This window comes from Lissotriton vulgaris, unplaced genomic scaffold (genome assembly GCF_964263255.1).
Source record: "Lissotriton vulgaris unplaced genomic scaffold, aLisVul1.2 SCAFFOLD_444, whole genome shotgun sequence".
Lineage (NCBI taxonomy): Eukaryota > Metazoa > Chordata > Amphibia > Caudata > Salamandridae > Lissotriton > Lissotriton vulgaris.
This window is the reverse complement of record NW_028246705.1, coordinates 750154-764054: the sequence shown is the minus strand read 5'-3', so window position 1 is coordinate 764054 and position 13901 is coordinate 750154. Positions and strand designations below refer to the sequence as shown.

Genomic DNA, 13901 nt, shown 5'->3' with positions numbered 1-13901 from the left:
ATTTGTTTTCAAGTAAAGCAACACACACAATACTACAAATGAAAGGACATATGGCAACAACAATATGAAAATAAACAAAAAGGACAATAAAGGCAAATACATTGATTATTCAGGTTGTGGTGGCAGTATGCAACAAAAATTGAATGGAAGGTTCCCTGGTTTACTTAAACACAGGTAGGGGGAGGTTGCTGCAATTGAAGAAGACTAACCTGTGATTTTGAGGTAGGACTCTGTGGTGTCACGAGTCCTAACTGGAGACTTACCAATATCAACACAAAAGCTATTAACATGTGGGCACCTTAAATTAATAACCACTCTTGAGCACAAAGGTAAACATTAAATATCAAGCACTATCCCAGGTAGAATAATATAATCTAAATTGAAATTACAGACATCTATCAACAAACAGGTAAACACACCAGTGTAAAAAGTGTTAACAAAATGTATTAAAGTACCTCCCATCAGGGTTACATTCTAGATAAAAGCTAATAAAAATACATAAAAAAATACATAAAAAAGGGTCAAAGTACAAGGGGTCGACGCTGCGTTTCGGTGTGAGTTTCATATATTTACACCTTCTTCAGGACACTTTGACAGTTTCTTAAGCAATCTGATGATATTCTCTTTTAGACATTGAGAGAGTCTTCGAGATCAATTAAAATCGTCTGAGCCTTCACTTTTGCTCGATTGCCTGATTTCAGTTATAATGCACGCGTAAGAACAACGGAGGAGCCACCGGATTTTTCAGGATAGATATGGGGGGACTTCCTCAGGTCCTTTTTGTCTTTAGGATCAAACAGCTGTATTCACTTTCAACGCTGTCTTCTTTAGTTGGTGGTTTATAATAAAACCAGTATCTTGTAAGGCGGCCTCCCTGCTCCTCCGTGTTCCTCGTCATCCGGATGTTTCTTGAAAAACTATCATTATAAGAAGCTCACATTGGACCAGCTTCTGGCCCTGGACTGGAAGGACCCACTGGACACGTATTTTCACATTCCTGTCCTGCAGTCCAAGGTGGGCGAGGAGCAATTTTTGTTTTCCTTTCTCCTATTTGGCCTTACCTGTGCCCGTCAAGTGTTCATGAGAGTGATGGTAGTGATTTCAGTCAATCAAAAAAAAAGGAGGGACTTTGAGTGAGATTAAGGTCCAGTACCCATGCTACAATAAAGGTTGGGTGTCAGCACAAAGAAGGGGGTATCTGTTCCTGTGGAAAAGAAATACAGTCTAAAATGGAGCAGAGGTGGAAATTCTTAATTTAAAGAATGGTTCTTCCTATATGGTTGCTGTAGCCCTCACACACCCAGATGTGTGTCATGCTTCATCATAGGGCTTATTTCCTCGTGGGGACTGGCATTGAAATGCCAAATGTGCCCCGCTGGAGGGCTCTTTGTCGTAGATCTTCTCTTTAAGCCATATGGGTGTGTGTGGGTTTGTGAATCTAGGGGAGAGTGCACATTAAAAAAACAGTGTTTTAAACTACCCACTGACTCTAAAAACAGGGTTTATTATATGAGCCCCCCCTTAGGGTATTGTGAGAAAGCTGTCGCTAGTGTTTGATGGACAGTGACCGTTTCCACACGCCACACATGAAAAAGTTGTTAAACGGTCAACATATATATGCCTATTGGTCCAGTAGGGATCCGGAGCATTCTTCAGTATCAAAAGTACAGTGTACTTCTACCCTGCACCAGGGCTGGTTTGCGAGGCAGAAGGGCAGTGAAGGGTAGGTCTTGCACGCAATTCCGTGTCTGATCATTTTCTGACCACAGTTGTCACGCAGTACTCTGCCATGATCAATGGGGGTCTGAAAACAAACAACCCTAGGGTTGGATCTCGTATACTCAATTAGGGACCTTGTTACCATGTACAGTTTACTATTGACTGTCCCATCTGATACACATTAAAAATGATTTTTTAGAGGCTTTTCTCACTTTACATCACCACTCAGAAACCAGCTCTGGTGCAAGCTAGAACTGGCCATCACATGGGCATATCTACTCGTGCTGACATATCCACACATGCAATTTAATGTACCCTACTATATGGCTCAAAGGCCTGCTGTAGGGGTGACTTACACATATTACATGCAGTGTTAGGTGAGATGGCACACAGGTGTGTGACATATTGTGTTTTCATTTATTAGAGCACCTTGTCACGCAGCCTGCAATCTATGCTGCAGATCTAAGGGATCCTATTTAGTACCTATGCCCTAGGTACCAGAGGTACCACTTACTAGTTGCTAAAGGCTTGGTCACTTGGGGATCAAGTGATCAGTTGTCTTGTTTTAGGCACAGAACACTGGCACTGGGACCTGTATAGCAGGAACCCATTCTATTTCAGTCAAAGTTGCATCAAATACCAGGCAAAAAGTGGAAGACTTCTGCAACAAAATCAGTTTCCTACAATGGTTGCATTCAGTTGAATTTAATTTCTTGTCATTTAGATTTTTTTAATTTATTTGAATGTCTGGTACTTGTTTTTTAGGTTACAATTTGTCTGTGTCTGCAGATCGTGAATGTATGCAGCGATGTTAAAATCATCCTTGTGCAAATCTGCAAACAAATGCCACTTTATCACTTTGCCAATAGAGGAAGCAGTATTCTGCCCTTTACTACCTTAACTGAAGTTTAAGGAGGTCTTACATAACCGCCTCTCCAAATGCTGACGTGTTCATTCAAGGGGCATGAGGATCGATATTTTATACAGCAGCGCCCAGAAAAGTTTCCATTGTAATAAAAGAATGCTAAACCAGAAGGTACGAACGAACACTACACAGTCAGCAGCCAGCCATGGCTTTAATTTAATTATATCACTTTGACTGTGGACACACTCCACAAGAAAGGGCATAGACAACACCAGCAGAAGAGGGCATAGGAACCATTAAGATGCGTCCAAAATCATGCATGTCTGTGATTTTAATAAAACGGTCCCTTTTTCGGTAGGAATGCACATTTTCAAGCCAGTTATCAGACGAGAAGCAGCCGACTCGAAGGTAGAAAGAACTCCGAACGCGACCTCCTATGAATGATGATCATTAATACAAAAACAATCTGCCAGTGTTTAAACCAAGAAGGCCTTACTGACCCAGGGATAAAAAGTTAATATATTTTCAGAGTATTGCCTGCCACTTTACTGTACCGCAGGCTGTTCCATAGCATTCTATACAATGACAGGCTATACCATAGTATACAATAACAAGCCACAACTCGCCATACCATACATGACCAGCTATAACGTGCAATTAATGGTTATACCATACCGTATTATACAACAGCAATCCAAACCACTTTATAACATACTATACAATGACAGCCCATACCACACTATTCAATGACAGGCCATATCATATATCATACCATACTATAACCATACTGTGCAATGACAGGCTATAACATGCTATACACTGACAAGCAATATGTATCATACAATACTATACAGTGATGGACATACCGTACCATACAATGACAGGCCATACAATACAATGACCGACCATGCCAAACTATACAACCACAGGCCACACCACACCACACCACACCACACCATACCATACAATTGCAGGCCATAGTATACTTTACAATGGCAGGCCATGTTATACAGTGACAAACCATATGTACATTTCTATCCTAGGCAACTACAGACCTTACCATACCATACTATGACAGGCCATAAAATGCCATACTATACTATACAACTTAACTAAAAAAAACATTGCCAAAACCAATAGATCTCACAAAAGCGAGACCTATTGGCTTTGCTAATGCTTGTTTCCATCATGTTCCTTCACTCTGGAACACTCTTTCCCTGGTTCTGAGAATTAACCCTACTTACAAACTTACCTGTTAAACCTTCCTCCTGATTTAGTTATTTTCCTTCTTATTTTAGCACCAAGTGACCTCTGGATGAACAAGGGATTTTACAAAAATGTTTTATCATGGCATCAAATAATAGTCCACATATGTGTTTAGAATTTGCCATTCCCTAAATATCTGTTCTCAGTAAAACATTGCCAAGGTTTCCATCTGTAAACCACACAAGGGACCTGATACAACGATAATCAAATACATTTTATTATAATTTCCCAGCTCTTTCTGTGATATCGTAGGTGGCAGTGGAGTTAAGAGACACAGGAACAGTGTTGATCCTCCTTGCTCCTGCATGGTGATGGCACCCGGTTTCTTTAAACTCATTAAGATGTTAGTGTATTTATACATGAAGAGCACATTGTCAAAACGCTTGTTGACCAGCATATTTGTCAGCTTTATCAATCACAATTCAGGATTTCACTGCATATCATGTGAGATCATGAAGTATAGAAATGTAATCCATATTTGTGTTGACCTTAGTAGGGCTTACTTTAAATGAAAATGATTAGTACATCTTTGTTATTCAAGGACAAACATTTACCTAGAATTGCAATTTTACAAGTATCTTTATTTAGGGTAATCTGGTCTTAGTCCTATTCTCCCAGGGTATTTTAAGGTCTCGCCTGAAACAGCACATATGCTGCTGCTTGCCGTGATCTTTTGTTAACAAAAGAAAAACAAAAACCTAAAAAGTGGTTAGAGCCTACCATTACTTATCACTGGTTTACTTCATCATCACTCTCATTTTGCCTCTTCTCATTGACCATGGTGTCTGGTCACTGCATCCAGTTTCACTTTGCCTTTGTGTGCTTGGCCCTTTGATGGAGCATAGACCAAGTACTGATCGAGTTCTTTATTGGTGTTCTTCCACTGGTCACGCTGGTACTGAGGTACCTTTTTTATTTCTCTCTCCTGCTGCGTTGCTTGTTGCTCCGTCACTTGTTTAGCATATAAAGTGAATGAAAACTTTGAATGTTTTCAGGGAAGAAACACAAAATGCTCTGGGTTCATTAAATAAATTGTATTGCGATATGGACTGACATGCACCATTCGATCAACTGTGATTCGGCTCATTTGTGATGTTTGCCCCATCTTTTTTTCTTTATTCTTTCTAACTGTCTTTTTTGTGTTTGTCGTGTTTATTTGTGTTATAAAAACTTCAAAAAAATTCAAATGTTATTAGTCTGTGGTCTGACCCTTTGACCAGAGTACTTGCATGCTGTTAATAAGATTTTTACCAAAGAGTAGATGTTCTGAGCTTGTGGACGGGATTCTCTCATCCGGAGAACTCGGTTATGCACACTAATAGATATGGGTGAAAGTCAAGCAGAACATTTGTGAAGGACTTGTCGTAACCTAGATGCCTGTATAATAATATTATTTTTATGCTAGCATTAACATTAACTGATAGAGCATGTTTTAACACCTATTTTATGGGTCACTTTTTATTATTTTTAGATATTGATTTATGGAGGCTGGTACACCACCTCCTTTGTCATATGTACAATCTGTTCAGAAATATCAGTTATCAGATTGTTTATTATGTAGTTGGAATATATCTAAATTACCCTATGATTAAAGTTGACTGTGATCAAATGATGACCCTTGTGTCTGTGTAGGTGGTACCTTAGAAGACAGTTGAGATTTATGGCCAATTGTGTTAATGTTGGCCATTTTCAAAATGCCTAGCAAACTTTGTGGTTCCTTTAGTTCAGGCTGCTGGGAGTAAGGCCAGTTTAACTGCAGGCATTCCTGCCTGCCACTTGAGAGCAATAATCTGCTTTATACAGATATGGCCTGTGTTATGGGCACCATCTGAGGAGCACCAAGAAATTCATTACGAAGCAATGACTCTGCTGTTTTATTAGTTAAGAGGATCTTTTGGCAATTTGAGGAGTTAATCCTGTACCCGGTTCTTAAACTGTGGGTGGTATCATGTAAAAGGTGGTAAAAATGAAGGTCCAGTGCTCCACAGATACAATGGCTGGATTGACACGCCTAAGCAGGTTTTCTATTAGTACCTCCTATTAGTCCCACACATCATTGTTTGCACTTGTCCCTCATGAATGATGCCACACCATCATTGCAGTGCGACTTTCTGGGAGCTGTACCTCTGTGTTTCACTTTCTTCTTTTCCATTTTCTCCCTCTCCCACTCCACTGATGGCTGCTACTAACTTGCTTATTTTCCTGCCTCTAAGTTTATTTCTGTGTCCTCTCACTTCCTCTTACACTGTCTTCATTTCCCTTCTTCACTTGATTTGCATTCTCTTCTTTGGGTTATGTTATTGATTTGGTTTCTATCACTCTCCTAACCCCTTAATTGCCCCTTCCTTCTCTGTACGTTCCTCTCCCTCTCTCTAATGACCCTACACCTGAGCAGTGTCACTCTCTTTCAATCACTTTCTCAATCACCTTATATCCTTTTCTCCATTCTCTATGTGCCTCTGCCTGATGGCTACTGAATAATCTCTTTGACAGGGAGATGCCCGTTACCTCATCTCCAACTCCAAGGATCAAACTGTCAAGCTCTGGGACATTCGTCGTTTTTCAGGACGAGAAGCACTTGAAGCCTCTCGGCGAGCTGTGACCCAGCAGAACTGGGATTACCGCTGGCAGCAGGTTCCAAAAAAAGGTGAGAGAGCACCTGGCATGCATCTGACTTTTCCTTCACAGCCCAGCCATCACAATATTCTATGCATTACCCTTGTTTAATCCTCAAACCAGTCTGTTTTTCTCTCTTGTCTCCTCGTACCTAATTGTCCGCCATTGTTACACTCTTTCTTAAACTCCCTCACCTTTTGCATTTCTCACTCTATTCTAATGTTACATGGCCAAGCCCACCTTTGCTCTTTCATCTGTGCAATTTCCCTTCCCCCTTTATTCTCCACTTCCCTTTTTTCAAATTCAATTATACTTCTTCCCATTTTTCAAACACTGCTGCTATCTTGACCAGCACTGAGGAAGCATCGCTTGCCAGGGGACACGTCCCTCATGACATACAGAGGACATGGCGTCTTGCACACCCTCATCCGCTGCCGGTTCTCGCCTGCTTTCACCACAGCTCAACAATACATCTACTGTGGCTGTTCAACAGGCAAGGTTGTAGGTAAGATTTGCTGCTCTTGGAATGTTGCATATGCTTGAAGTTGTACTGTAGTGTTTGATAAATTATGATCGAGGATTCTGTTCAAACGTCACCCCCAAGGCAATAGCACAACTTTCAAACTACAGTTAGTTGACATGCGCGGTCTCTGGCAACTGTGTTTGTTTGGAGAGTCACACAGCTGAGCTGGACCAGCGAATTCAGTCACTTCAGTTTATTGGAAAACTTAGAGCCTATAACTCTTAGCTGCCACGGCAAACAGCACTGCCCATTTTGCTTGGTCTAGGGCACACATCGTCTGAAGTTTTACCAGACCCATGAAAGTAAAGAGTACGCATATATCACTGAACTATTTCTTTAATAACAAGATGGAGATTTTTGTATGTAGGTTGAGAAGTGACAGTACCTCTTATAGCCTAGAATGTCTGAAAGAACACTGATAGCAATAATAAAGCTGATGGGTTTTTAAAATGTTGTGCTGTATTGACCTAAGCTAAGGCTTCTTGCTTCATGTGTAACCGTAGGAGGAGTACTCTGAAGATGAACACATATTATTTAGATTTTGGAGAATGTATGGAAGTAATAGTACAGTTGGGTCATTTTGTGCTAGTTGTTTATAGTAAAAGGGGTAAAAAAGTATGGGGCTGATTACGACTTTGGATGTGCGGGAGCTGGGCGGCACACCACTGCTCCCTCCGCCACAGTCGACTGCTGGCCGTCTGCCAGTTTAGGAGTTTTCGCTTGGTCTGGCAGGCGGTCCTTCACATTCCCACAGCGCTGCCTTTAAAAAAGAAACCACAATGGGAACGCCAAAGCAAGTTCCTGCACGGCATGGCAGGGCTGGGGGGCACACCATGTGTCCCCCTGCAACCCAGTATACAGGGGCAACAGGGAGCCCTGTAAGGGCCCCTTATGTTTCCCCACCACTAAACTTTTCATGGTGGACTCACTGCCATGAAAGGCTGGCAGTTGGAAACTCAGAATATGCTTGGTGGTGCCGCAGTGGCACCTCCAAGCATATTGTTTCCCTAGACCGCTGCGCCACTACTGGGGAAAGCGGTTGCTTAGCGTTTGCGGCAAAAACAGTCCAACCACCATCCTTGTAATACGGCAGATAGACCACTGGTGCAGCGGCCCCCGACTGCCATTGCATCTCCACCACAGGTTCCAGACTGCTGAACTCGTAATCAGGGGCTGAATACACTTCGGAATGTTCTTATTTATATTTAATAGTCTAGTCATGAACCTCTTCTGTAATGGTGGTTGCTGTTAGAAAATGATCCTCTAATGGCAACATCCTTTATGACAGATCAAGAATAAAGTAAATTGCCTGCATTGTGGAATAAGGTAGGCACTAACTGCTGCAAATTTCATCCCTGTTCTAAATAGATGTGATTACAGAATGTGGCACAACATGCATTTGTTTTCTGATATAGATAAGAAGTACAGTTCTTTAGGTCTTAAGATCTTAAGTCCAACAATCAGTCAATCATTGGTAATTCAGGTTCTTAACAGCATCGAAGCAGCCGCGGTCCATGCATGTAAGAGTGGTGAGGTGGAGGGGCCAGGTGAGGGGGGTTTTCAACATACGATGAGGAGGGAAAATTAAAAAAATGTTTTGCCCTCTGAAAACCATGCAAGTCCTGTCTTAAAATAGATGTGTTTGAGGCATGTGTGCTGTAGATACACATGCTTTGCATACTCCTGCCATCTAGTGTTTGGTCTGGAGGTTTGCAAGTTGTTTTTCTTTCTTCGAAGAAGTCTTTCCGAGTCACAACGTAAGGTGACTCCTCTTTTTGGTGATAGTGTACATGGGCATTGACTCCATTGTTAGATTGTTGTCTTTCCGCCATTGGGCTCGGATGTGTATTGCTGCGCTCCGAAACCGTCCTGCGGGCTCCCCTTGATGCGCAATCCACTGTACCCTTGACGGTATTATCGTATGCGTTACTCTATTTCTCTGCATATCGATTCAATCGGGACACTCCATCTTTGGTCGAAAACATTGTGGCGGCCTTTGGGCAGAACCGTATCGGTCCAGCCTTCTGCCGATGGAATGGACTCTGTTTCAATTCTGTCCTCGGTGCCACTCCAAGTACCCTCGCACTGACCTACATAAAGTCTGCAACTTGTACCTCTCACCGTAGCACAAGGAAAAAGAATGCGATGCTTGTCAGTCGTTCCGATTGAAAAAGACTCTTCTGGATCATGGAGCTCGACAACGAAAAATGCTGTGCCAAAGCATCCAACATACTCCAGATATCTTCGGAGAAGAATCCGAACAGCAAGAAGCAACAGCTGCGGAAGAAGAGGGAGCCTTCTATGTCCCCGAATAGGATTCCGAGCTGGAATACTAACTTGAGTCTGAGGAAGTTCCACCGGGACAGGGTGCAGTGAGTACTAAAGCACCTTTACCTCAAAAATTCTCTTCCATAAGGCTTCGGCACCACCTCTGCCTCGGGCCTTGGTCGGCACCGAGACGATGTTTCCGAGGCCCGCCCTCTGGCCCGGTACCGAAACAAATGGTGAAGCCTTCCGGCTCAGGATTGATTGTCTTCGGATCCGAAACCTTCCGCTCCGTAACACAAGTCCGGTCCAGAGCAGAAACCTTCTGCTTTGAAGGACAAAAAGGGCAAGGCCAGTTTTGCACCGAAACATCCGGCGCCAAATCGAAAAATCTTCTAAAGCCCCAGGAACCAATCCTAGACGTTATGAAAGAAAGATTAGACCTTAAAAAGAAGCTATACATTAATCCAGCTCCTGGACAAATTTAAGCAAAAAGAAAGTCCATTCAGGGGACATTGGTTATAAGATTCTCTCAAAAAGGAGGGCGTGGCTACAGTCCTATTCACACTACTTTGCCATCCCCTCCACTATCTTCACCATTATCACAACTGTCAGGCTCAGATCCACTATGCATAACACCTCACACGAGTCTCCTTATACACAGCCTTATTTAGGGGATGATGATGACGGCAATTATCGTTTACCAGCAGATCCATGGGGTGACTATAATATTGATCCACCCATGGATAATGATTCAGATTTATACCCTGCAAAGCCATCACCTCCAGATGATAATGTAGCTTATTTAGAGTTAATTTCAAGGACAGCAGCTTATCATGGCGTTAGCTTACATAAAGAATCTACGGATTAAGACTTTTTATTTGAGACATTAGTGTCTTCACAGGACTAGTCCGAGTGTACCGATGTTAAAAGGAATGATGAGACATGCAGATGGGATATTAAAAGACCCTGTTTGTGCCCACATTTTAGCACCTACGGTTGACAAAAAATACAAACCCCCACCTGATCCTATTTTTATTAAAGAACAGCTACTCTTAGACTCACTAGTAGTCTCTAATGCTCGTAAGAGAGCAAACTCACAGACCTCCGCAAATGCACCTCCCCTGGACAGAGTCTACATTGATCGATGCATAGGATACAAGGGTGGCCTCTCAAGCCGCTAATCACTGGTGCATTGCCAATACACAGGGCCTACTAGCTAGGTGTGACGGGGCACACTGGGACGAGATGGAAGGCCTACTTCAATACTTCACAGAAGAGTACAAAAAGAAAGCACAAGAGTTGGTTCAAGAAGGCAAACTCATATCTAATTCCTCCATTAGATGTGCCTTAGATGCGGCTGACACTGCAGCGAGGCGAGTTACCACCAGCATTCTCCTACGTCGACATGCTTGGCTTAGAATTTCAGGTTTTAAACCTGAGGTCCAGCAGTCTATTTTAAATACCCCTTTTGACTAGCAACATCTTTTCGGACCTCATGTAGATGAGACCTTAGAAAAGATGAAGAAAGACACAGACGTGGCGAAATACTTCGGGACGCTTCAGTCCTCATCAAACAGAGGCTCTTTTCGCCGCTCATATAGGGACGGTCCAAAAGTACATTCTCAGACCCTAATGCTTCCTCATATAAATCAAGCACACAACCCTTTTCCTCTAGAGGCTTCTATAGAGGAGGGTACAGAGGAGACAACGTCAAAGGTAGGGGTAAATGCATGCCAACGCATAACTACCCTCCCCCCAATAAACGGTGACATGTCTACACTTCCCCGATCATTTAACACCTGTTGGGGCAAGACTTCAACTATTTCTCCCCATTTGGCAAACCATAACATCAGACAAATGCCTGCTAGACATTATCCGACATGGTTATTATCTGGACCTCACCAGCAATCCTCCCAATATTCCACCTTGCACTCACAAACTCTCGTCAGGACAACTGCAGCTCCTCAAACAAGAGTACAGGCTCTTTTAACAAAAGGAGCTATATAACCAGTTCTATTACAGTACCAAGTTTCAGGAGTTTATTGGCGGTACTTTCTAATCCCCAAAAAGGACGTCTCCTTAAAACCAATTTTAGACTAAAGGACATCAAATCTGTACATACTGTCGGAACACTTCCACATGGTCACGCTTTAACAAGTGCATCCACTTTTACAGAAAGGCGATTTTATGTCCACACTGAACGTTAAAAGCTCATTCTTTCATATTCCGGTTCACCCACCACATCGCAAATGTCTGAGATTTGTGATAGGAAAACACTATCCGTTGAAAGTACTCTTATTTGGAGTAACTACTGCTCCCAGAGTGTGCACAAAATGTCTAGCAGTAGTAGCAGCAATAGCTAGACGACTCGCTCATCAAAGCCAGCGTACACCAAAAGTGTTTACAACGTACTCAGACTACATTAGACCTATTCCACGAATTGGGTTTCATGGTCAATGCGCAGAAGTCTCATCTTCAGCCTTCCCAAATGCAGTCCTATCTGGGAGCGTCTCTAAACACGTGCACAGCTCTAGCCTCTCCCAAAGCAGCCTGAAATGAAAATATTAGAACACTGCTAATACAGTTTCAGACCACTCAATACTTAGCAGTCAGGACTTTCATGCAATTGTTGGGAATGATGGCATCATGCATTGCAATAGTGCCTCATGCAAGGTTACACATGCATCCTCTACAAGAATGATTAGCACGTCAGTGAAATCAGTCTCAGGGTCAATTAACAGATCTCGGGCCAGATATAGGTAAGTATATTTTACAGACTCATAAATACCAAGTTTTACCGATTCGGTATTTATGAATCGATAAAATAGAAGGGGGGAGATGTAGGTGAAATCGGTAATTGAATTACCGATTCTGTAACAATCGGTATTTACCGAATCGGTAAATACCGATTCGGTAATGCCCATTGATTCCTATGGGCATTGAAGCCCATAGGAATCAATGGGCATTACCGAATCGGTATTTACCGATTCGGTAAATACCGATTCCAGCAAGGGTGCAGGGGGTGTCACTTTGACACCCTCTAGCACCCCAAATACTGGCATGTGTGCCATGTGGCACACAGACATACCCTAAAGGCATGTCTGTCTGTCACATGGCATAGGTGTGCATGCACACCTGGATTCAGTATTTTACCACCCAATTGGATTGGGTGGTAACATACCGATTTTGTAGGGCCATTGGGACTCAGAAGAGTCCCACCTACATCAGGAAGTTATCGAATCGGTAAAAATACCGATTCGGTATTTTACCGATTCGGTAAATTTACCGAATCGGTAAAATAGGGCCCCTACATCACAAATGACCATTTACCGGTCGGTAAATGGCCTCCTACATCTGGCCGCTAGTGTTGTTAGACTGCTGCACCCATCGCTCTCTGCATTGGTGGAACGCACAAAACTAATCAAAAGAGCGGCCCTTCATTGACTCTGTTCCTCAGATCATGCTAACAGCAGACATATCTGTCACAGGTTGGGGTACCCCTCTCCACAATTTGACAATTCAAGGTCTATGGGACGACAAGTACAAGAGTTTTCACATCAACTATCTAGAACTCCTTGCTGTGTATCTAGAACTGAAAGCTTTTCAGTCTCACCTCATAGGGAATGTTGTCCTAGTCCATACAGACAATACGACAGCTATGTACTATGTACAAAAACAGGGAGGGACACACACTCTGCAACTGTCACGCCTCTCTCAGACCATTTGGCGTTGGGTAGTCTATCACAAAATTCATCTTCTGGCTGAACACCTCCCAGGAGTGAACAATCAAATTGCTGACCTGCTCAGCAGGAGGCGGCAACAAATACATACTTTAAAGAATGGGAATTCTCACAAATAGATCAGTTTGCCACAGTGGACAGCTCGAAATGCCCAAACTTAACCTCCAGGTTCCCACACCTCTATCCAAAGGCAATGCCCTATGGATGAATTGGTCAGGGATATTTGCCTCTCCCTCTTCTTCCGTTTCTGGTTTGGTGGCTCAGGCAAACATCCCTCACATTGATTCTAGTGGCTCCCACTTCCGCCCATCAACCGTGGTTCACCAAAACTCCTGGAACTATCAGTAGTCCCACATCAAAAGCTGCATCTCAGTTCCAGCCCTCTCACTCAGAACCATGGAGAAGTCAGACACCCAAGCCCCAAGGAGCTTAATCTTGGCTCCTGAAGTCATAGAGTTTGGATACTTTGACTTGCCACTAGAGTGTTCTTAAGCAAGAAAGCCTACCACCAGAGCATGTTATCCAGTATTAGGGGTGTCTTTCATAGATTCACATGCCTGAATCATTCCCCGTCGTCGAGACGGGAGCCTCCGGTAAATAAAAAAAGCAATGTCCATAGACATGCATAGAGAGAAAGGGTCCAAGGGTCTCCCCTTAGTAGCCTTTCCTTGTCCTTATGTAAAAAGGACCAAACTGCCATAGTCAGCCAATCAGCTCCGACCTCCCTCTAGAACCTTCCTGGGAGGAGCCTCAGTCCCTCAGATTTTCTACCGCACGTTGTGCTAGGGAGTCTCCTGCCTGAGCTCTCCTCAGGATTACTCTAATTTCACCAAACTTTCTCTGAAAGTGTTCTCTGAAACCTCAAAACTCTTCAAGGACTTCTTCAACACACTATCCCTGAAGT

General features: G+C 43.0%; 1 protein-coding gene across 2 annotated transcripts in view; it reads left to right on the top strand.

Annotated features, from left to right (window-relative positions):
* Positions 1–13901, top strand: part of LOC147665784 (DDB1- and CUL4-associated factor 11-like) — a 316877-nt gene that overhangs the window by 124202 nt on the left and 178774 nt on the right. For both annotated transcript variants that reach the window (XM_086949484.1, XM_086949485.1), the window contains exons 11-12: positions 6344–6497; positions 6819–6971. In XM_086949484.1, coding sequence (XP_086805610.1) covers positions 6344–6497; positions 6819–6971 — 307 coding nt within the window. The remainder of the gene's footprint in view (positions 1–6343; positions 6498–6818; positions 6972–13901) is intronic.